Raw genomic sequence first — 25,272 nt, forward strand, 5'->3', positions numbered from 1 at the left:
TCCTCCTCTTTTTTTTCTTCTTCCTCCTCCTCCTCCTCCTCCTCCTCCTTCTTCTTCTTCTTCTTCTCTCTCTCTCTCTCTCTCTCTCTCTCTCTCTCTCTCTCTCTCTCTCCCCCCCCCCCCCCCCGCTCACTGAGTGGGGGGTGAGCAAGCTGTAAGGCTCCTCCTGTGCCTCCTTCCCCCACTGGGGTCCAGACACTCCCCACCACACCTGGCTTTCCCGTGGGTGCTGGGTGTTGGAGCTCGTGTCCTCATACTTGCTACTGAACACGTTTAGCCATTTCCCCAGCTCACATCTGTGCTGTGCATCTCCGTGGCATATCACTACTCAGATAAATAAGATTAACCCAGAAATCCGGTTACTAAAAGCTGTGAGGCTGGGGTTCGGTGGTAGTATTATATTTTTGCCTTACAGACCTTTGACTAGGCCTCCAGCTTCATACAGTACATACTGGAAAGTACACAATGGCAGCCTTACGTGATGTATTTGCTTGGCAAAGAGTTTTCTGATTATTTGTTTTATAATTCGAACCACTTGTTATGGTTTGAATATGAGATATCTCTCATGGGTGTGTGTGCATACATGTGCATGTGTGGTGCACGCGTGCTTGCACAGGTGCAAACACTTGATCCCAAGCTGGTGGCACCATTTGGGAAGACTATGCAATTTTTAGGATAGTGGTTCTCAACCTTCCTAGTGCTACAACTCTTTGATATAGTTCCTCATGCTGTGATGACCCCCCCCAACCATAAAATTAATTTGTTGCTTAGGGTCATGATGCACAGGTAGGTTTGGGCGGTGGAGCCTAGCCGGAGAAAGTTAGGTTGCTAGGGGTGAAATTTGAGGATCTTTATTTCCTGACTTGGGCAAATGTGAGCAAGCTCCCATAGTCATGAGCTGCTGCCAGCCTTCCTGTGGACGGACTGTAGTCCCAGTGGTAAGTGTAAGAAAAGCAACTGATATACTTGACAATGTTGGGGTGATTTTGTATTAAAAGTTTGACATTTCTGCCTTCTTGTGAACATGCCAAACGTGGCCGTATTGTTCAGCGTTCTTTGTGGCGCCTCCATTTCCTGCATGGCGTAGCAGGCTCCTGACGTAGAATGGAGCTGCCTATATCACAACACTTACTGTCCCTACAACGATGCTTAACTCCCTTCCTCCCTGTGTGGCTCGGGAGTGTGTGAGTGTTCATCCTGCCCCTCTGTAAGTCCCCACAATGGCCGTTTCTTCTTCATCTTCTCTGTACCTTTCCACGGAGTAAGTACTAGAGGAATTTGAGATGTGCCGCCCTAGCCTGTGAGGCTCAGTCCCTGAGGACTGAAGAAAATGCCAAGGATCTGTGTAAGGTAACTAGGGGACTCTCAGCATTTGAGCTCAAAGGTGGTACAACAGAGCACTCTTAATTTTTATTATTAAAGCAAAACACGAGGTGACCTTTATAGTTCACGTAACTGAATGAATATATGTACAGTGAAAGAATACACCTGGCATTTTGTCTTATCATCTTTGGTCATGTGAAAGAGCAAAGGGCATTTAAAAAATCTCTTTGTCTTTTTGTTTTTGCGTTTAAGTGCATTCACTATCATAGTTTTCCTAGTTCTTTCTAGAAGGCCACCTTATGGGAAGAATGCTCTGCACTCTGTCCCATCCGTAGGACATGGTAGATTTACAGCCTTTTTATACAGGCTCCCACAGTGTTGCAGGCAGTGTTTCTCTAATGTTAGAAAAGACACATTTTAGTTGTCTCATAAATAAAACTTTGGATGGTACTATGGCTACGTATCATTGAGCTTCTTGCAAGCCTGACTTCCCTTATCAGCTAAAATTTGGATCTAGTCTTCCTGATATAACCAGGAACGACCCCCAGCCCAGAGATGCTAGGGCTGTGTAGGCGCTTACCTCCAGCTGGGTGTTTTAATTCTGTTCAGGCAGCTGTGTTCCATTCTCATTTCCTCAGGGAAGGTAACTGACCCCTTTGTAAGACTGATGAGCAATTTAGGGTTTTCAAAGACTAGTTTCCTTTCAGCGTCAGACTTAGTTTATAGGAAGCAATAGTGAGACTTGAAAGGTCTAGAAGCTCTATTTCCAGACCAGTGTATTTATTGACGACTTCTTAAAGCAGAGGGAGAAAACAATACCGTTGACTGTACTTTTTTTGGTTGTTGTTTAATAGTAATTATTTAATGCTAATTTGGTGAAGCAGCACAGTGTGTTTATTCCTCTCAGATATCATGAGGTAGAGAGAAGAGGAAGAGAGAAGGCAGAAGGACAGTGCAGCATCATTGGCAGCTAAGACGGCTTCTGAGAAGCGGAGAGGAAAAAAGAGTAGAAAAAACCAGCCAGTCCCTAAAAGTATGGGCTTTGGTATGGCACTGTAGAAGACATTTGTAATGTTCTCTTTTGGGAGGGTGTGAGGCACAGGAGAACTTGACTGAATGGGATGACACTGAGGGCGAAGGAGACAGCTGCTAGAGTAAGGAGGTACTCTACAGAAGTAGGGGGTGGGGAGCAGTGGGTGGGGGTTAGCGGTAACCACAGGAAACACTTCGATGAACCGTAGGCTCAATTTTCTTAACAATTATACCATATGTATTTATTTTTCAATTATACTTTATTATGAACTTATTAAACAAGCGCACCTCCCTTATAACCCAGCTTGTCTAAAAGAGAGGAAAAGGAGATTAAGGAAAACAAAAGTGAAACCTGGATATCAGGTCCTAGGAACGATGGCATAGTCAGCAGGATTGCAGCAGCCTGGCAATCCCACCAAGGTTGCTACTGGAACCTTCAGCAGCCGGAACCAGGAGCCTCAGCTGGAGCCCAAAGCCTTGAAGCCTTCCCTGGAGCAGTTCGCTTTAGGAGCCTCCTGAAGTGGAGTGATGAACAGCCAAAACCCAAGTCCCAACCAAAAGTCCCTAGCCTCTATCTATCTATCTATCTATCTATCTATCTATCTATCTATCTATCTATCATCTATCTATCTATCATCTATCTATCTATCTATCTATCTATCTATCTATCTATCTATCTATCTATCTATCTATCTCCTCTCAGTATGTTCAAGGATGTTTTTCACCAAGCTCACCTACGGAGTAGTTAGACTTCTAAGTGGAAAAAATCCTGCTCTCTCACATCTAAGTGGTTAAACATCCTGCTCTGTTCCCCATCCCACACTTGAGATCAAAACAAAAACAGGGTTATCTCCCCTACAGTGAACCAACAGTATCAGTAGTTGGTGAGGCTGTCGACTGGGCATTCGTCAGCTCCATGAATGAGCTAGTTGGTGAATGGATGAATGGGACTGTCCATGCCGGGGTGGTGAATCTATGCCAGTGAGAACTGACTTGAGGGATACATTGAGGTTAATACCCAAAGTCACACACAGAATCTTGTGATGGGCTATAGCGTGATAAACTCATGGTAAGTTAAAGATATTATGACTAGAAAGTGCATTTTTAGACATAATATAATGACTGTCATAGCTTAGGATGGCTTACCTTGGTATGCAGTGTGTGGGTGGATGTGAGCTCTCCCTGTCTCTCCATCTCTGTCTCTGTCTCTGTCTCTGTCTTTGTCTCTCTCTCTTTGGTTTTTCGAGACAGGGTTTCTCTGTGTAGCCTTGTCTTTCCTGGACTCATTTTGTAGACCAGGCTGACCTTGAACTCACAAAGACTCACCTGCCTCTGCCTCTTGGAGTGCCGGGATTCCAGGTGCATGCCACTGCACCTGGCTGTGTGAGAACTCTTTATAGAAAGGAGTACTGCCAAGAATGGAGCGGCAGCTTGGTAGGTAATTAAGAACAGCATTTGCAGTTCTTCCAAATCTGATTTGGGTTGCCAGTATCTGGGGGGGGGGGACTCACACCTGTGGATAACTTGTTTCCCCTGCCCAGGGGATTTTAGCCCACTTCTCCCTGCATGTGCTCTCTTTCCCATACACACACACACAATGATCTTAAAAAAAAAAAAATTCAAAAAAAAAAAAAAAAAAAGAAAAGAAAGAAAGAAAGAAAGAAAGCAAGCAAGTCTGTAGTGCAGCCAGCGTGACTCACCACTGCTTTGCACTTCAAGAAAGAGTGGAGAGAGACAGAAATCATTGGGTTTTGTTTACTCCCACTGGGTGAAAACCAGGAAGAAACTCTGAGAGCTTTCTAGAATCCTTGAGCCTAGACCTTTGTTTGATAAACAATACATTGAAAATGTTTAGCTTGACAGCGTGTGTATGACTCACACCCACACAACTCCTTGAAGATCCACTTAGTAGAGAGAAGTATTCGGTGATAGAAACGTCCTTAGGTGGCTCTCTCTTCACCTCTTTTTGCAGTAGAAAATACACTTCGTTGTTTTTATCTTATGGATGAGTCGCTGTTCTAAGACCTTGCTAACTACCTTTGTGGGTAAGAAAATATTTTAGGTGCCTCAGCTCTTCACAGTTGGTCCAGTTGTCCCCCTTTCAAGGTTGTCCTTGAAGACAAAGATTTTTTTTCTATAAAAATATAAAACATCATTTACCCCTCTTCCTGGGTCAACAGTTATACTGGTTATGCTAAAGCAGTGGTGGGTAAAACTACAGTGGACAGTAGAGATTAGAACAGCTGCAATTAAAAACATTAAAATTTAGTAGTTCTTTAAAAACTAAATATGTGTGTGTGTATGAGAGAGAGAGAGAGAGAGAGAGAGAGAGAGAGAGAGAGAGAGAGAAAGAGAGAGAGAGAGGAGAGAGTGTGTCAGATGTGTGTGTCTCTGTCATGTCCTTGTGCACACGCTTGCCCAGGACAGCCAGTGTCTTCTATCACCTTATTACCTTGGGACAGATCTCACTGAACTAGAAGCTCACGGCTTTGGCCAGGCTTGGAGGCTCTCAGGATCTTCCCACACCCTGGTGTTAAATACATGCTCACTTGTACCCAACTGTTCATGTTGGTGCTGGCCATTTGAAGTCAGGCCCTTGTGCTCTCAGAGGAAGCGTGTCTATTGGTGTAGACACGTGGCCAGCCTCCCCGATCCAGCTGCTTTTAAAAAGACACAGCATGCACAACAGTTGGCACTGCTGCTGATAAGAACCCAGGTTCTGAAGCAACATTTGGGAAGCCAGCTCTGGTGAGATGAGTAAGAGAGAAAGGGCGCTTGGCTGCCACACCTGGTGTCCTGAGAGCTGTTCCAGCGACCCACTTATCTCCTGACATTGCAGGTCCAGTGCTGTGGCACACATATGCTCCAGCCACAAAAAAGCTTAAGAACAATGTTCAAAATCCCAACTGTATTGCCACGACCCTGCCAGCATCCTAAACTTGAAATATTTCCCCCAGTTTTTTTTATTACAGAAGAGCATGCGCCCAAGGTAGAGATTTTAGACTCTATGATGAACTGTTTTTCCATGTCATGTAAAATTCAGAAACCCATCTTCTCTGATGTGTAGCGTGAAGCCCACACGCATTCAAAGAAGGGGACTGGACGAGGTCTTACTTGTAGTTTCCCTGTGAAAGGAGGATCACTATCAAGATACAGAAAAGTCCTAACATCCCAAACTTTGCTCCTGCTCTGTGCCAGTCCACACTTAAAGCCCAGTCTCCACTTAACTGTGGAGAATGTTCTATCCCTTGGCTAGATCTGGGTAGGGGTTTGATGATGACTGCACATATTGTCCTTGGTTGGTGCCTAAGATCGACCAGAACTCCTGGGCCCAGATCTGCCCATCATAGGGTTCTTCTTGTAGGTTTCTAGGACCCTCTGGACCCATCTATTTCCCTGTCTCCTATATTTTTTTCACCTAGAGTCCCAATAGGATGTCCTCACCTTTATCCCACTTTCCTGGTAAGTGAAGACTTTCATGGGACCTGCCCCTTGGGCTAGTGTCCAGTTATAAGTGAGTATATACCATTTGAGTCTCTCTTAGCTCACTTATTATGATCATTTCTAGTTCAATCCATTTGTCCACAAAATTTGGAAACTCCTTGTTTTTAATAGCTGAGTAGTATTTCATAGTGTAAATGTACTACAGTTTGTTCATCCATTCTTCTACTGAGAGACACTTAGGCTGTTTCCATGTTCTGGCTATTATGAATAAGGCTGCTATGAACATGGTTGAGCATTTGTCCCTGTTGTATGCTGGAGCATCTTCTGGGTATATTCCAAGGAGTGGAATAGCTGGGTCTTGAGGAAGTCCTATTCTCAGTTTTCTGAGATAGCACCAGACAGATTTCCAAAGTACCTTACCTTATTTATTAACAAGTATAATGTTGTTGGAAAAGTTGAACTTTTTTTTGTTTTGTTTTCAAGACAGGGTTTCTCTGTGTAGTCTTGGCTGTCCTAGACTCACTTTGTAGACCAGGCTGGCCTCAAACTCACAGAGATCCACCCACCTCTGCCTCCCAAGTGCTGCCTAGTAAAACATGTTTTCTAAGCAGAGGAACGTTGGAATTCTTGGGTCATTTCTTTATATGTGTGTGAGTCAGACAAAGCTTCACAGTAGGTAGCTGAGGAGACTAATGGTGTGTGGCACTCGGTACTTACCTGGCTTTTCGGATGTAAACCTGGGTGCTGGCACAAAGTGGCAGCTGTGGTCCAGGCTGTTCTGAAAATCCACTCATCTGTTGGTCTGGAGCCTCAGCTTATGGCTTATTAGACATCCCAGGAGGCCTACACCAACGATGCAGCACATGGTGGCAGAGTAAACTCTGTGATTAGAATGACGCAGCAATAAATCAGCCCGTGAGTTATTTGTGGAGCCTTCAATCTTAAGGATCTTTTCAAATAGTTAACAACAGAACTCCCAGTAAAAAGAAAAGCTAAAGTACACAATTGGATTTCTGGTAGAGGCAAGTCCGTTTTCTTTGTGTGGCTGCTGGTAGGGCAGCTGTCCTCCATCGGATGGCAGTGTGTCCCAGAGTATTCAGGCAGCACAGATTGTACTTAGTGGTCTTAAAAACAAACAAACCTGACAGCGACGACGACGACACAAGTTGGGTGGGTTGGGAAGGGGGTGGGAGTGGGTTGGTGGATGTGGTCAAAATACATTGTGTGAAATTCTCAAAGAGCTAAGAATAAAAAACAATACAGGGAATTATGTAAGTTCCAGGAGATAAGGCTTTAAAAAAAACCCACAGCATTCTTTAGGCTGCAAAACTATGTAATCATTAACTCATATCGATTTTAGTAACGTGCACTGAGCCCACATGAGTGAGTGTTGTCAAGAGTCAGTCAAGGAAGGGGGCGCTCCCAGGCCCCCTCTTTACTTCTGTTCTCTTGGCTTTTCACATGTTCTGGCAAGGGGGCCACCATCTAGACGGCATGGTCCCTATCACCCTACGCTGAGCCCTCCAAGCTCCAAAGGATGGAGCAAACCCACAGGCACATAGATCGTCCTGGCTCACCTTGGGTCAGACAGAAAAGCAGAGAAGGCGTAAATACCAGAGAGAGATTTGTGGGAGGGGAGGGGTTTTCTGTGTGCAGGGCATACATATGTGAAGTGGTGCAAATAAAATAAAAATGAATTTTAAAAAACAATATAGGAAATCCATATGAGGAGACCCTGTTGCCAGCAGCTAGTGCTAGCTAATCCGTCATATCACCATGGTACCTATGAGTACAATTTTTACTATCCCAACTATTTTATTAATATTTCCTAGATGTTTGGCACATAGTTTCTGACACATGGTGCTGTATAGGTACGCATGCTGGAATACGTACTGCAAACACATTCTTGCTTTTCTAGTAGCAGAGCACCTGTTTATATTATTGAAGACCTGTGTTATTCCTAATCCTCCCTTAGATTGGTTCACGGTCAACACTGCATTTCAAAAGCATGTGTGCACATGTAGGATCCTCTGTAATGTCTGATGTTGCGTGTGTGTATGTGTGATTACCTTTTTGCTTGCTGTAACTAAACATCTAGCTGGAAGCAAGCCTGGGCAAGGGTTTAGTGTGGGTCACAGTTTGAGGATGCGATTCTTCATGGCTGGGAGGGAACGGTGGCAGGGGTGGCAGTAGATGGGCAGCTGCCTGCTCACTCGCTGGCAGCCAAGAACCAGAAAGCCTGTGCTATCCGGCTCTCTCCCTTTTGCTCTAAAATTTCCAAGGTATTAATTTTATTGTGTGTCCATACATAGAGACATGCGTGCAGGGTGCATGCATAGACACGTGCATGCCCATGGAGGCCAAAGACTGATGGCAGGTGGCTTCCCCAATCGATCACTCAGTATTTTGAGGCAGAGTCTGTCACTAAACTCTGATCTTGCAGACTCAGCAAGATCAAGTGGCCACCAGACCCCAAGAATCTTCCTGCTCCTGTCTCCCCACTGCTGAGATTTCAGTTGTGCACTACCACACCCCGCCCTTTTCTGGATGCTAGGGACCAAGTTCAAGTCTCTATGTTTGGGCAGCAAGCACTTTGTAAGAGCGCCATCTCCCCAGGCCCCCTTTCCCCCTTTTTATTCCACCAAGGCCCCTAGGCTGTGGTGTGATATTCTCTCAGGGTGGATCTTTCTTGTTCAGCCAACCCTCTCTGGACACACCCATCAGAGATACCAGGAGCACACCTCATGGGATATTATAAATCAGCAGTTCCAAACCAGAGAGTGGAAATCCCTTTGGGCCAGTTTGTAACAATGAAAACACACCCTGCATGTCAGATATTTACATTATGATTCACAATAGTAGCAAAATTACAGTTATGAAGTAACAATGAAAATAATAACTTTATGGCAGAGGGGGGCAGTTACCACAACATGTATTAAAGGGTTGCAGCATAAGGAAGGCTGAGAACTGGTGCTCTGAATCCAATCAAGATGACAAAGACAAGTAACCATCATGGTGTGTGCGTGTGCGTGTGTGTGTGTGTGTGTGTGCGTGTGTGTGTTTGTGTACATTAGTGTATATGCATGCATGGATGAAGATGGTTTAATTGTTTTAGCTATGATAAAGTTGATAAATTTATAAATCATTGAAAATAATCTGATGAGATGAAATCACAGGAGACACAGTAGTGAAGCTTGATCAGCCTTTCTCCATCTTAACAAGGGGTGGTCAAAGTAGGGAGAACACACGCGCGCACACACCCACACACAGAGTGAGCAAGGGCTCCTAGACTCAGACCTCCTTCTACCCGCTGTTGCTGCTTCCCAGCCACACAGCTTTGTGCACATGGCCTAATGACTCCATCTGTAACAGGAGGACAGTAGGTGTGACCTCCTGAGTCTCCGGTGAGGGCTGAATGAGGTCATGCAGACACTGTGAGCACCAGACCTGGCCGCACTGTGCTCAATGACTGGTACTCAGTATGGTGGCTGCTTTGTGACAAGTGTGTGTGGCTTTCCTAAGCCCAGGAGAGGACTTAAAGAAAAGGTAAGGTCAGTAAAGGAAAAGAAAATACAACAAACTACCTACAGCAAGAAGAACCATGAAACAATCGGGAATTATAAAAATGTTACATTCATAGTGTTTTGGCCATTTGAACTTGGCAACCTTGAAGAAAACATCTTTCCTATTTTGGTGAGTCTAAAATTCTGAATGTAAATCAATAACTGTTTTTTCTTTTCTTTTCTTTTCTTTTTTTTTTTGTTTTTTTGTTTTTCAAGACAGGGTCTCTCTGTGTAGCCTTGGCTGTCCTGGACTCACTTTGTAGACCAGGCTGGCCTCGAACTCACAGCGATCCACCTGCCTCTGCCTCCCGAGTGCTGGGACTAAAGGCGTGCGCCACCACGCCCGGCTAATAACTGTTTTTTCTTAAGCCATGTTGGAAGTGTAGGCAACAAGAAAGACTTCAGATTCTTAGGAGGGTCAGGGCAGCCGTGCATTGTAAAAATGTCTTGACTGACTATCTTTTCCAATGGGAGAGAGTCACATTGGTGTTTAATCTGAGGTCTGAATAACCCTTTGAGGTTTCTTCTAAGATTAGGATCAACTATTTTGTGCAAAACTGAAGCTTTGGTCACAGCTAGATGGTTGTTGCTCCATATCTTGTTAAATGCTAGGGAAATAAAATTCTCACCCTCCAGCTCCGTAGGAATGGCGTGAGGCATGCTGGTAGAGAGGGAAGGGCTTTGGTTGCTGTACTGGCAGGGTGCATGCAGGATTCGCCCATCATGCCTGCGTTAGCGGCTCATTCATCGCTCCCTCGGGGCAGCTGAAACGTTGCTAACTGTCGGGTGTGTGAAAGCCCCTCCTTCACTTTAGGACATCTTCAGTCGGGTTTGGATTGTTATAATTTACCATTCAGTTTGTTAAGCAGATCATTTTGAACCTGTCGAATCCCAAGCATTTCGCCGCGTGCTGACTGTCAAAGGTGGGCACACAGGAAGCACGCACCACGCTCTCCAGTTGCCTTTCTTGAGGGAAGTCAGGCAAACAGGCAATTACAATTTAAAGTGGTAATGACTGTAATGAAGTCAGTGGGACCCTTCTTCCTGGGGTTTGTCTAAGCATATAAACACTAGCCCACAGTCTACTTCAAAGTTGTTACCATCTGAACATTTAGCTTGCCCTGAGTAAGTAGTGCGTGCCAGCATTTATGGTTCTATTGTTTGTACCCACTAAGGACAGACCACTGCAAGCATGACTGGTCAGGATCTGTAGATTACCGAAAGCACGGATGGATGGTCAGTATCTGTAGATTACCAATTGTGGTCTTTGCTCTATCACTGCTGGGCACAAGCTATCCCTCGGGAATGCTGGGTTTCCTTGCTCTTCTAGGGCTGTGACTCAAAGTGTAGGGCTCACCCTACTTTGGGCCCGGCTTTCCCACCTGCTCTGATTGGCTGAACTTGCCAGTTTTAAAGTTAACTTCACCAGGAGTGCCCTCGAGTCGTCAGCCTTCTACAGCCTTCTTCAGCCCCACACTCTCCACCTCTGAGCAGGAAGTGGGTTTCCCGTGTCATCTATTTCTCAACACAGAAATGGGCTTTGGCTATATATGTTGTTTAAGATTGGGCAGAACCTGAGTGAAAGAGCAGACGATAGTAACCACGCAGGAGGCATCCGATGGCACCAGTCGAAAATTCACTAGCCTACACTTTGGATACCCTCTGTGGATATCCGGAAAGAGGGAGCTGGCCGTGGTACCTCACGCCTGCAATCCCATTGCTTGGGAGGCTAAGGCAGAAGGGTGGCTGTGAGTTTGAGGCTAGCCTGAACTACAGAGTGAGACTTTGCCTCAACAAACACAAAACAAGCTGGGCGGGGGTGGCGCACGCCTTTAATCCCTGCACTCGGGAGGCAGAGGCAGGTGGATCGCTATGAGTTTGAGGCCAGCCTGGTCTACAAAGTGAGCCCAGGCCAGCCAAGGCTAGCACAGAGAGACCCTGTCGTGAAAAAACAAAACAAAACAAAACAAAACACAAAACAAAATAAAGGAATATTTTTATAGCCTTAGTTTTTCAACTTATCTCCCCACTTCCCTTAGAAGGAGTGATGACGAAAGAAGGAATAATCTCAGCCTTCAGAGTCAGACCCCAACAGAGGGACAGACAGCAGCCTTAGTAGCCTTTCCTTTCCCCTACAGACTGACCCAGATAAGGACAGTGTTAGTATTCGATGATGTAGTTTCAGAACCTCCTATTTTGGTGACAAAATGACCACAAAGATGCAGAAGCAGCGTCGTTTGGGCCTGGGCAACAGACAGATGCTTATTGTGATTTTCCCCTGACATGAACATAGATGAATCATGCTTTGGATGTAGTGTGCTTTCCCAGAATGCACAAAGCCTTGGGTTTCATTCTGTGCACCATATTATCCAGGCGTGACGGCATGTGGCCGTGGTCCTAGGAGTGATGGCCCGTGGCTCTGGTCCTAGCATGTGGGAGGTAGAAGCAGGGAGGCTAAATGCTTACAATCATGGTTACTTCTGTAGCTAGTTGAGGCCAGCCTTGCCTAGGGACCCTGTCCCTAAACAAATAAGCATAAAGAAATAAAGTTCAATATTGGAAATGATTGCCCTATCTCCATTGAGCCAGTAATTTGTCTTTAGAGATCTTAGTGTCTGTGATTTGCATCTAATAAGGTATTAAGTGTTTTGTATATGTGTATATGCTCATATGTATGCATGTGCTGATGTATGTGCCGGTGCACGGGCACATATGATGTGTGTGAGTGAGTGTGTCTGTAGACCAAAGTTGAAGGTACGGTATTATCCCCATTTTTGATGCAGGGTCTCCCACTGAATCTAGAGCTTTCCAGTTTGGCCAGACTGACTGGCAGTGAGCCCCAGGGACGCTCTTTTCTGTGCCTTGTGGCACATGATGCACTGAACTCATGTGCCTTGTGGCACATGATGCATTGCAAACGCTTTACTGACTGAGTGATCTCGCTAGCCCCTCATGACCCTTGGCTACGTTGCCATTGAAACAGCAACATTTTTTTCTCTTAGTAGTTTCCTTATGTGTCCCACCTACTGCATCACAGAACCTCTCTGCAATGCCCCTTGCTTTAAAGGCATGCATGTTTTTTTAAAGGCTCCCTTCCAGAATTTGGAATGATAGAGCCGGCCTTCAATCTCTGCATGCTTTATGACTTAATGTTTTTCTCACCACTATTTTGAATAAAAGACACCTTTTATTTTTTTTTCTTACAAGTTTCCACGAGTTATTCAGTTTACATTTCCTTTAACTAAACAACCAAAAGGCTGAGAAGCAATAATAAGTATAATGATTATTATTATTTGTACAGATATAGTCACATTAATAAATCAATCAATTTCCTGGTACTTGAAGGCTTTCATGGGACATGCCCCTTGGGCTAATATGCAGATATAAGTGAGTATATACCATTTGAGTCTTTCTGCTTCTGGGTTAACTCACTCATTATGATCATTTCTAGCTCAATCCATTTATCCACAAATTTCGGAAATTCCTTGTTTTTAATAGCTGAATAGTATTCCATAGTGTATATGTACCAAAGTTTCATTATCCATTCTTCTATTGATGGACACTTAGGCTGTTTCCATGTTCTGGCTAGAGGAAGGACAGCAGGTTACCAAGAAGAGACTTGATACCCTATGAGCATATAGAGGGGGAGGAAATCCCCCTCAGGAACAGTCATAGGGGAGGGGAATAAGGGGAAAATGGGAGGGAGGGAAGAATGGGAGGAGGCAAGGGATGGGATAACCATTGAGATGTAACAAGAACAAATTAATAAAATAATATATATCTTGGAAAAAAAGAAAAGAAAATTAAAATTAACTGTTAAACAAATATACCTTTTTGAAAGGAAAAATAAAGAATATTACAAAAAATCTATTAAATTTTAGCTTTATGAGCAGGGTCTCCATATGTAGCCCAGGCTGGCCCGGAACTTGCAGTCCTTCAGCCTTAGTGCTGAGTGAAGAGATAGCATGTGCTCACTGACACCTCTGGCTTTAGGGTTAGGATCTCACAGAGAGGGCTTCTCTTTATTTTGAGTAGGGCTTTTCCTCAAATGTGCTGTGAACAGTTTCATCACAGTTTGGCATTATCTTTTTCTATTGGAGAGAGTAAATGGGCCCAGTACCTCAAGTGACATGTATACAAGGCAGTTGCCACCCCCCATATGTTTTGTTTTGTTTTTTTTCCCTGCCACTTTTAACCATTCTAAGAAAAATCCAGACTACTCCAGCAGATATATAGTGTCCTAACCATCATTTGCCTGCAGCCAGGCTCCTGAGAACAGCACGCAGCAAAGGCTAAGGTTTGCATTTATGCCAGCACTCTCATGCTGTATGTGCCAAGCATGCCTCTTTATTGAGGCCAAGCTTTTTCAATTTTCTTTTTTATTTAAAAAATATTTATTTATTGCGTATACAGTGTTCTGCTTGTATGTACACATGCAGGCCAGAAGAGGGCACCAGATCTTATTGTAGATGGTTCTGAGCCACCAGTCAGTGCTCTTAACCACTAAGCCATCTCTCCAGCCCCCTAATTTTCTTATAAGATAGTCCTCACTGTATAGCCCAGGCTGGCCCTAGGTATCCTTAGTATGAGGTTAGCCTTTTAAAATCTACTTATAGTGTACCTCCGTCTATATACTGCTAAGGTGAGTATGTCCTTAGGTCATATGTGTTAACGTCGGATCACATCACGCTAGCAGTGTTAATAAAGCATGTGGTGGTGGAACATAGGGGACAAGACCTTAAGTGCACTACTGTGAAGATTCGTTAAACTTTATTTCTGTACATGTTCTGAAATTACATACAGTGTAATTTCATACATTTTGGCTAAGAGCCAGACAAGTTGATTTTATGCCCCCACTGCAACATTTTCCCCCCATCTTACTGTAATGAGCTTACGCTGGAGATTGTGTTAGCTCTTGCTTCCTAGAGTTGTAAGGATTAAATGGAGGACTAAAATATTCTACAAAGTATTGCAGGTGCCTGGCATGTAGATAATAATGAGTATTAGATATTTAAACTCCTGCCTTAAATTTCTCCGTTGTTTTCTCTTTTTTTATTGTGGCTGACTCCCCTCTTATCAGCTTAGCTTTTCGTTTGTTTGAGTTGGGTCCACCAATGTCTCCTATGGCTTGCTTTAAATTCAAAGGCTTCTTGCCTCAGCCTCTGAAGTACTGGGGTCATAGGCTGGTGCCGCCGTGACCAGCCAGCTTAGCTTACTCTGGGTGTTTGTGGGGAAGTCTGTAATGTCACTTAGCCGTCCTTAGAATATCCTTACGAATACTGGCACCTAGCTGTGGGCACATTTTTAGATACTTTACTCACAATCGCATGCTTTTGGAAGCAGCAGCAGTGGGGAGGGGGAGCTTTAAAAGGTTGAATTGATGTTATTCACCATAAGGCTGGCCCCCACTGAATGCTGTATTTGAGTCAATGGCCTGTATCTGGAGATTGGGCTCAACGTGGCGGCACGATGGCAGGGCAGAAGGCTGCCAGAGGAGCGGGCAGGGTTGCTAGCTGGTGCTGAAAAGCCTGAGGCGTGTGCAGACACAGGCATTCTGTTCTCACCTCCCTTATCCCCAGGTACTCACTGCTCTACAGTGACACTGTAGATCTGGGTAATGCACTTACCAGTGAGGTTGTACAGACGCTGACATGTTAATCTTCCGTGGTTGAAAACACTGGACAGATCTTGGATTCAGTTACAGTTTTAAGATTCTAAAGGTCATATCAGATCTGGGGAGGACTTGATAAAGTGCTTGTCATGCAACATGAGGATGTGGTTTCATATCCCTAGAACTCATGTCATTTGCTTACTGGTCTCAAGAGGTTCAGGGGCTAGAGAGATGGCTCAGAGGTTAAGAGCACAGGCTGTTCTTCCAGAGGTCCTTAGCTCAATTCCTGGCAACCACATGGTGGCTCACGACCATCTGTAATAGGATCTTTTCTGGCATGCAGGCGTACATGTAGATAGAGTACTTGTACATAAAATGTATTAAAAGAGGTTCATATATACTATTACTTTTAAGAGAATTTTATAATCATACACAAAAATCTTATTTTTTAGTTTAAAGTTTTGCCTCATGTATTGGTGAATCTGAAAGAAAAGAGTGGAATAGTTTAAATCGGCTGACAAGCTATGATGTATCAAACTGGTTTTGACAATAAAATTTGACTTAAAAATTGTTGTGTTCCCTTAAAGTATAGACAAACCAAGCATTATGGGTTTTGGTTTAAAATGCTTTGAAAAATGGACATCCACTTATGGATATATAATGTTTTGAATATTAGTTCTAATTATGCAGAGGCCTGGGAATTTCTCTTAGTCAGATGCTTGCCTTCACCACACAGACCTCTATAATGTACGCCATCAGCCACAGACATGGCTAATATCATGTGACACACCCCCTAAAATGTTCTCAAGGTGCATGTGAAACCCTTAAGCATCAAAATTCTAGCCTAGTCTGGTGATGCTCACCTCCAGTCTCAGCTACTGGAACGGCTGAGGCAGGAGGTCACATGTTTGAGAGTCATCTGGGCTGCAGAATGAGTTCACACCTATGTAGCAGGAAGGCCTGCTTCCCCCTTAAAGGGGGGGCTCTAGGGATGCAGCTTGGGTCCTCAGTGGTCCTTAGTGGTCCTCAATGGTCCTCAGTGATTCTTAGTGGTCCTTAGTAGTCTTTAGTGGTCCTCAGTGGTTCTTAGTGGTCCTTAGTGGTCCTCAGTGGTCCTCAGTGGCCTTTAGTGGTCCTTAGCACGTCTGAGGCTCTAGGTTCAATACCAGTACTGTCAGAATTCTATGTGAAAAAGCTATTGAAATAACATTCTACTGTAGTCAAGTCTATTTTTTTTTAATGCAATCCCTAGCACTTGTAAGATTGAATTTATTCTTTTAGCCGACACCCTCTCCTGGTTTGCGTGGCTACGAGGTGGGTGTGCTGTATTCAGATCCACTGGAGATTTTTCACTTTGTTTCCTACTCCTTGCACTGACTGGCAGGTTGATTGATGTGTGTGACTCCCTAGGTCATGCAGGAGTGAGGGAAGAAGCCGAATGGGGACGCTGACCCTAAGCAGGCTTTCGTCCCTGCAGAGTCAACACACGTGGCCACACCCTGAGTGAGACAACGTCAGCTTTTGAACATATACAGGAAGTCCATCATTTCGCCAGAAATCTCAAATGATAACAATGCTTTTTGAAATTAGTAGTTTTGTTGCCCTTGAAGTTGGCAGTCACCTTGTGGCTTCTTTGGGAACGACGCCCTTATCCCTGATCTCAGGGTACTGCTACCTCTAGATCTGTGGTTCTTTTCTAGGATCCGAAGATGTTGGATGCTACAATCTGAAATTTCATCATATTGACTAAGGCTTTTGTAGGAGAATAAGGGAATATTTCAACAAACAGACAGGGAACTTTAAAGATATGTGTAAAGTGCCGATGGTAGCTGATTGCAGGCTCCCCCACTGCACCTCTATTGTTTATACGGTTCGGTTGGTTGGGTATTTAATGGCACTTGAGACAAGTGGAATTTACAGCGTTTTGCCGTGTTGGGTTCTCTGTACACAAGGCAACAAAACAAAAGTATCTTGGGCATAAAAGAAAGCTCTTCCTCTTTAAATAGCAGACAGAAATGATGGCTTTAAAAAAAAATCCTGGTTTGAATTTCCATGTGTAATTGCTGCATTGGCTCGTGTGAGTAAAGACTCAGGTTTTCTTCTTTACCTTCTTAAAGATACATGCTGACAGCCTGTTTTCCACACGTGGTCCTCGTCTCAAGGCTGGGGCTCGGGGTGCTGGGAGATTTAGGTGAGCATATGGCCAGTTCCCTCGCCAATGCATCCTGGAGCATTCGCTGGAGCTGGAGGGCCAGGAGGAGGAGCCTTTTCGCGGGGCGGCGAGTTCCCTTCCCTGTCTCTCCGCGCACTGCTGTGCTCTGTGCGGGGCTCTCCGGATCTCCACACTCCAGAGCTCAGGGTTGCAGCAGCGGGTGGCCAAGCAGACCGGTGTAGCTAGCCACAGCCTCCCGGTGGGGTGCCCGCCAGGAACGCTGGGGCCATGGGCCAGCTTTGCTGCTTCCCTTTCGCCAGAGAGGAGGGCAAAATCTGTAAGTATGCGGAAGCCGCGGTGCTTGCCTATAATGTGGAGGTTGCCTTAGGGTTAGCTTTTTGGGCTTTCCCCTCTGGGAACGAGCTGTGATTCTCAACTGTGCACCTAATGCAGGTGAGAAAGTACAGTGATAGGCTGACACTGGAAACTCATTTCTGATTGTCCTCTGCTGATATTCTTACAGCCCTTTTCTCGTGCCACTATCTAGCCCAGAGTTTAGTTTTGAGTTTCTTTAAATCACTGCATCGTTCATACATTATGCGAGTCAGACCCCTGTCTCCTTCCTAGGAGCTGAACTGGCAAGCTTTGAGAGCAACACTCGGTCATAGCATGCAGGGGTGCTGTTGGTTCCGAAATGACGCTGACTGGACGTTTGCAGACACTTTCGCGTGTCCTCTGCTTTGTTCTTGCGGGAGGGTTCAGGTGTAACCGTAAAGCCACACCAAACGAGTGAGGCCACTCGCTTTGCCTCTCACAGAAATCTGGGTGAAAACGGCAGGCAGATTCTGCGTCTGTTCTGGGTCCGTAGAGAGTTCAAGTGGCGGTGTGTGCATCCAAAGGCTCCCCTCGGGGCATTTGTGTGTATTCACTTACGTTTCAGCTCCTGTGTAAGCTGCTGGCTTCGGAATGAGTGTGAACGAGCTGTCTTATGCTCTTTACCCTGAAATAGGGAAATCTCCTACTTCCCTTCGGATGAAATCTTTCCTGAATTTGCAGCCATGTATCTGTCACGCCAGTGTGTGCTTCTCACTTAAGTAGGTTCACAGAATTTCATATCTCGCTCGAGATTTCATGTCTAACTCAAAGATCTCCATCTGCCTTATATCTCCTGCTGAACGTTCCTCAGGAGATGGAGCAAGGGCAGGCTTGAGTAGCTAATGGATAGGCCTGTGTCCATCAGTCACTTGGGAGACCAGTCAGTTTTCCTAAGAAATCTTTTTGGGAGGGCTTTGGAATAAACGTCGAGAGACTTTGGAGCATTCAGCTTTTAACAAGAGCCAATAAATGCCTCTGAATTTTACTTGTGAAAGTGACACTGTGCAGAGTGACAGATCTGCTCTTATAACCCCGAGACACAGCAGCCGCTTTCTAAGACTGAGCATAAGCGTTCGGCAGTTGGACGCTTTCTGGGTGTGTCACAATGACTTCTGGAGATCTGAGGGCATAGAGTCGCTCTGTGGAGGCCGTCTCTATCTGCAAAGCCTTGGTGTGGACGGGAGTTCTTGCCTTCACCCTCTCGCTGTGCCTCTTGTTGCTTTGTGGGGACCTCTGCCTGGACAGATGGGCTTTTGCCTCTGTCTGTGAGCAGTCTCCCTGGCTCTGCCAGAAGTCAAGTTTCCGTGCCCCGAGGAGTTGAGTCTTTTGTCTTTTGCATCCGGGACCACAAAGAATGAAGTCTTCTACTTTTAGATGCAGTGCTTTTAATATTGGTTTATGGAGAGTTCTCTATAATGCTTTCCGGGTTCTTCCCCCCAAATTCTAACCTTACTAAAGGGAAAGGAAAATAGCACGCTGTGTCTGAAAGGAGACATCTAGCCCAGAAGCACAGACCCAGTGTGCCCATGCCCCGCCCCCTCTCCACACTCAGCCCAGCTGACCCCTGGTCTTGTACATTCCTTTCGCATCATTCTTTCTCCTATCTTTGGTTTTGTCATCACTTCTTTTTTTTTTCTTTCTATATTCGTTCACATATCCCATGCACACATACGTTCTATGTGGAGACCAACTTCCGAAGCTGTATTTAATTTCTCTGCTGCAGGGTAGTCTAAAGAGAAAACCTGTTGGGCGTGGCTATTGCATGCCTAATGGGACTTACCAAGTTGGGGGTGGGTGTTAAAACACGGCAGAGATCTCGTTGCCCAGTATGCCTCAAAAGGAGTATAAGTTAGCACTGACTGGACATATCCCATCCGTAAATTCTGTTGGTAATATGTGGGGGAAAGAATCTAGAAGAGACATTTGAGAGGGTCCAGAATCATTTTGTTCTTGTCTCCGGATTGCACAGTAACAGTCAAAGATGCAGATGCAGTTTCTTGTTGTATTCCCAGATATTTAAGTAGCCTTGTTAGTTTGCTCCAAGTTGCCTGCTCTTTGAGCATCTGCTACTGGCAGAGCTCAAGAGCGCTCGTGTCTGTGCCCCACTCTGTCTCCCAATTCCATCATAATGGGTCATGGCTGTGAGCTGTTCTTCCAGAGGGTGGCTCAAATTAGAGAGACTCCAATGGGATGTTGGTGAAAACGTATTTATTTATTTATTTATTTGTTTTTTGTGGGTATCATTCTCAAAACACAGGTGAGTTGGAAATTCCATCTTCTGCAGTCCTACAGAGATTCGGCAAGGATAGACCCAACGGTAAGAGTCAAGCGGGCTCCTCCCCTCCTCTTTTGTCCTGCTTGGGCCCTTTGGTGATGGTGCTGGCGGATGAAAGTGGCTCTGACTCAATCAACTCATTAGCGCTACCATTTTACTCTGCTAATAGCAAGCAAGATGATTCTCTAATCAACCAGCCATGCAAGGGCCCACACCCACAGTGCAAGTTAGCTGTGCACACCTGGAGCTCTTGGTAATAGGGCCAATGCTGAAATGTAGCCAAACTCAGCATAGTTTCAACAAGACCAAAAAAGCCATTCTTACTTGAATCCCAGTGGTTGAACAATCCGCGCCCCCTCGCAAGTTTTATATTTTTCAATGTTGGCCCACAGTAAGCAGAATATATTGAACATTAGTTGGTGATTTTTAGAAGATTAGATTTTATATTCTATATAGAAATGTTCCTGATAATAAAATTAATGCAGATGTGGTAGCAATAAAAAAAATCCTATAGCTAGATTTTAATATAGATTTCTCTGAATTTTTTATTTTTATTTTTAGGATTTTTCCTCCTGTGGATTACCTAGTTTTTAGTGATCTGGAAGCAATGTCCCTGAACACAAGTGTCATGGCATAGGTGTACTAAACACCATTTCATACCTCATTAAGGAAACCTCAGTGGAAGTTTAACAATTAGACACCTCCATAAGAAATCACTCAACATTTTCATTGTTCTTCTCCCACTGTACATTTTCCTGTTTTGAAGCACGCTGCCTTTGTGCAGATAGAATAGTTGAATGGGCGTGGATGGTATGCAGTGCCTCTGTGGCAGGTAGTCTCTCTCACTGCAAGTGTGCAAGCACAGGCTGGCCACACCGCTCGTTCTTAGGGATTTTGCAAGGACAAGCAGGCCAGCCACCGAAGCCATCTATCGACAAGTCAGCTACTTTACAGCATTGAGCTTCTCTATCGACAAGTCAGCTACTTTACAGCATTGAGCTTCTCTATCGACAACTCAGCTACTTTATGGCATTGAGCTTCTCTATCGACAACTCAGCTACTTTACAGCATTGAGCTTCTCTATCGACAACTCAGCTACTTCACAGCATTGAGCTTCTCTGCTGCTGCTCTCCCAGTTTCTACTTCACACACACTGGCTTCACCGTAGTGTTTCCCATGTCTGCCCCATCTCCTCGCGTGGATGTACAGTACCTCACATTCAGGACACCCTGTGTATTCCTGTAGTTGTACCAGAGTCTAAACATGTCTTGCCCATAGGAACCGTGTTGTGTGTGCTTGTTGTTGAAGAGGATGGTACTGGTTTCCCATGAGGCTGTGAGTGTGGGGGCGTTTGAGATGACTAAGGTTAAGAGCCACTATGGATGGAGGTGTGTGTGGCTGCAGCGATGGCTTAATACTTAAGAGCACGCATACTGTTCTTTTTAACTTTTGTTGAAAACAGGCCTTTTTTCATACAATGTATTCTTATTATGGCTTCCCCTCCCCCAACTCCATCCAGTTGCTCTTCACTTTCCTTCCCATCCAGAGCTACACCATTTCTGTCTTTTTAGAAAACAAACAGGCTTCTAAGTAATAATAGTAAAACAAAACAAAGACAGAAACAAACTATTTGCAATAGGACAAAGCAAACAGAAGAAAAAGAGCTGAAGACAAAGCTCAACGAACACATATACATATACATATACATATACATATATACGTATACATATACATATACGTATACATATATGCATGCAGAGATGCATTTGCACGCATTCACAGGAATCCAATAAAAGTACAAAACTGAGAATCATAATGTATATGATAGGGCCTGTAAGGTTAAAAAAAAGTCCTGACACAACATTATAGCCAGGCGTGGTGGCTCATGCCTTTAATCCCAGCACTCAGGAGGCAGAGGCCAGTCTGCTCTACAAAGTGATTCTAGGGCAGCCAAGACTACACAGAGAAACCATGTCTCGAAAAACCAAAAACCAAAAACCAAAAAAAAAAAAAAAAAAAAAAAAAGTCCCGACACAACATTATGAGACAAAGATTGGAAGATGCCATTGAGTTTATTTTGTGTTGGCCATCTACTGCTGTGTATGGGGCTGACCCTTAAGACTGGTTTGGAGAAAACTAATTTTTAACTTGCAAGTTGTTATCAATTGGACACAGCTTCTGGGGAAGGGATGGGAGTATGTGTCTACTTCTCCTTTTAGTTGTGGAACCCTATCTGGTCCAGACTCATGTAGGGCCTGTGCATATGGCCTCCGCCTCTCTGAGTGCCTATACAAGCACATGCAGTTCTTACTGAAGACCCCAGTTTGGTTCCCTGTACTCACACTGGGCAGCTTCTAACGGTCTGTAACTTCAGCTTCCAGGGAATCGAATAACCCTAGACTCTGCAGGCGCTGTACCCATGTGCACATACCCAGTCCTCCAGCATACAATTAAAAATAAATCTAATAACAACAACAATAAAAACACAATACCTCCAATCCCCTAATACACACAAATAATGAAGTACTAGTTCTTTAACTAACTAACCAACCAACCAACCAACTAATCAAAAACTCCTATGGTGCTGGAGAGATGGCTCAGCAGTTAAAACCACTGACTTCGTTACTAGAGGGTCAGAGTTCGAATCCTGGCACCCAATCTTAGAACTGCTTGCAACTCCAGCTCCTGAGACTCCAATGCACTCTTTTGGCCTCTATGGGCACAAACATGCATGTGACATGCATGCACACAGACACCAAAATATAAAAATCTTTCTAAAAGTATTATGATTTTGAAAGTTTATTCTTTTCCCTCATTTGTCTCTTAGAGCTGAAAGGCTAGGGGCCACAAGAATCATGTAAGTATGACTTTTTTTTAAAAGGATATAACAGTATTTTAATTATTTTTTGTATTTAAAATACAGGATTTTGATTTTATTATTTTTTATTAAATATCTTACATATACATTTACATTATAACACATATATAATAAACTACCTACAGCAAAAAGAACTGTGAAACAATAAGGGATTATATAAATGGTATATTCGTAGTGTTTTGGCTATTTGTATTTGGCAGCCTTGAAGAAAACATCTTTCCTATCTTGGTGAGTCTAAAAGTCTGAATGTAAATCAATATCTATCATATCTCATCATTATCAACTTAAACCATCTATCTAAACCTAAAAACATCTTAACCCCTAAACAACCAAGCTTAATTGTAAAATTAAACTATCTGGTCTTCAACCCCATCAGAGATTTGAAAGGAGTAAAATTAATTACCTGAATATATAGGGAATGCAGGTTAACAGCTTCCCAAATGAGAAGATGACAGAGATGGTTTGCTGCCTGAGCAGTCACCCAAAATTCTCTATAACGCTGGAGCCTCATCTTCAGCCTTCTGTCCCAATATAACTGACAGACATATTTGTGAGGCAGGAACTATTGAGGACTTACTTACCCTGCCTTGGCAGAGTTTGACCATTGACTCTGCCTGCATCCAAGCTTGCCCATTTTTATGCAGAATATGTCTGTGGCAGAAACGAGGCTGTTTTGCCCAATGGCTTGTTTGCCATATTTGAAGCCATCTCCATAAGGAGGTTCATTGATGCTCATCTTCTTCTTTGAGGTAGGCTGGGTGTTGCCAGGAGTTAACCTGTCTTGTTGTCAAAGAATCTTTAAACTAATAAAAAAAAAATCTTTAAAGGCTGTATTCTGTAGGTCTCTGAGGTTTTTGAAGGCCTTACCTAACTATTTTACCTGATCTATTTATGAAATCATATTTATTCATCAATCCCTAGGATATATATTCTTGTGTTAGAAATAGACTTGTAATTGATATGACCATGAATTGATCAACTAACAATTAACTTGTATATCTTATTTATCCTAAACAGCCTGCAATAGCACTTTCAAATTATTGGAAGTAAACCTTGTATTATAATTGAGTCATATGGGTACAATACCGCATATTGACTAGAACTATAAATAATGTGTGTGAAGAATAGTCTTAAATTTGAATTCTATGCCAATGTATCTAAAATTAAGTTATTTTGCATCTATATACAAAATTCTATACCAGTGAATTAAAAATAACCTTGTGCATAACAATTAAGGTATTAAGTTGAGGAGTAGATTCACAAATCTGCTTTTTCTCCTATCATCCCTGTATATTTCTATATTCCCCCTTCTTTCTTTTTAATGCCTATCTGCAAGTATGACCTTTAATAATCTCCTTTTCTTCGCCGCCTTCTCTTTCCCATCCTAACCTCCACTTTGGCTTAGTTTATTGGATGCCTACCATCTTCCAGGTACTGTGCCAGAATTATTTTCAAAATGCTCACGAAGTACAATTATTAGATGTCTGCTCCCCGGCTGCTGTGCTTCCGAGGGGAAGTTGTTGGCAGCCAGAGAGGTGGGGAGTTTCTCACTTATAGTCCTCTGGGGTATTGGGGCTAAAGCTGGCAGAAAGCCTGGGTCCCGGGCTACTTAGTATCTATTGCCTCGGCTGAAGCAGAGAAAGTACTGTGTTGCGTAATCCAAGACTGCACTGGGTAATGTAGTGGTGGCGGAAGTCATGTTATACAATGTAAAACATTTAGCCATAGTCAGTACTGATTTGATTTGCCCATTGCTAAATGACGTATACCAAGGTAGGTAGAGTATGGAAGCCTCAGAGCAGATGCCAGCAGTTATGGCTCTTGTTTCAGCTCCCGGATTCTGTTAAGTCACAGGCAATGGGGCTCACTGGCATTTCCTTTCGTTGTTGTCCTCGGGACTTTGGAACGTTTGAACATTATGGGTAATGCTGGATAATTTTCCTTTGGAGTGCCTGGGTTGTAAGGTTATACTCAGTCCTCAGGGCTGCCATCGGCTGCCATGAGCCACACACTGTGTCCTCTTTCCTGGGCACAGGACAGAAAGGAGTGGGGGTTTCTGACATATCCAGTTGTCCAGAAGAATTTTAAATGTTAGTCTAAATCTAGTGAAATCCTTTGAAGACAGGTGATAAATCATTTCCTATAGATCTGTTTAATTTTGGCTGTGCGTGTGTGTGTGTGTATGTGTGTGTGTGTTTGTGTGTTGAGTATTAATCCTTTAGTCTTAGCAACATGTCAAAAATATATACCAAATTTTGGCCTGTGGCACTTCCAGTAAATTGCTAAATTATCATTGGAAACATTTGTTAAATATCCAGCATCCCTGCGACAGTATACTTGATATAGGAAAGTTTATATTTTTAATTTTTTATTTATTATAATTTATTCACATTATATCCCGATTGTTACCCACTCATCCATATCTTCCCATTGCACTCTCCCTCCCTCTTCTGCTCTCATTCCCTTCCTCTAGACCTCTGACAGGGGGTCCCTCCTCCCCCCACCATCTGACCTCAGCCTATCAGGTCTCATCAGGATAGCCTGCATCCCCTTTCTCTGTGTGTCCACAGACCACCCTGCCATGCGGAAGTGATCAAATTGCAGGCAGCAGAGTTCCTG

The 25,272-nt window shown here is 43.9% G+C and overlaps 1 protein-coding gene across 9 annotated transcripts in view; it reads left to right on the forward strand.

The window, feature by feature from the left end:
- The window catches only part of AKAP7 (A-kinase anchoring protein 7), a 119,310-nt gene that overhangs the window by 73,201 nt on the left and 20,837 nt on the right, over positions 1–25,272 (forward strand). For 3 of the 9 annotated variants that reach the window (XR_014778369.1, XM_084777786.1, XM_084777780.1), the window contains exon 8: positions 19,758–19,817. The exons of 3 other annotated variants lie outside the window; for them this stretch is intronic. Coding sequence is in view for 5 of the 6 variants with exons in the window: in XM_084777786.1 (XP_084633912.1) it covers positions 19,758–19,817 (60 nt within the window). In the remaining variant the exon portion in view is untranslated. Of the gene's footprint in view, positions 1–17,131; positions 17,463–19,757; positions 19,818–22,602; positions 22,637–25,272 lie in introns of those variants that run through there. 3 more of the 9 variants (XM_084777784.1, XM_084777785.1, XM_084777787.1) reach the window with 3 other exon arrangements.

Source organism: Acomys minous (genome assembly GCF_964271855.1).
Source record: "Acomys minous genome assembly, chromosome: 3".
Classification (NCBI taxonomy): Eukaryota; Metazoa; Chordata; class Mammalia; order Rodentia; family Muridae; genus Acomys; species Acomys minous.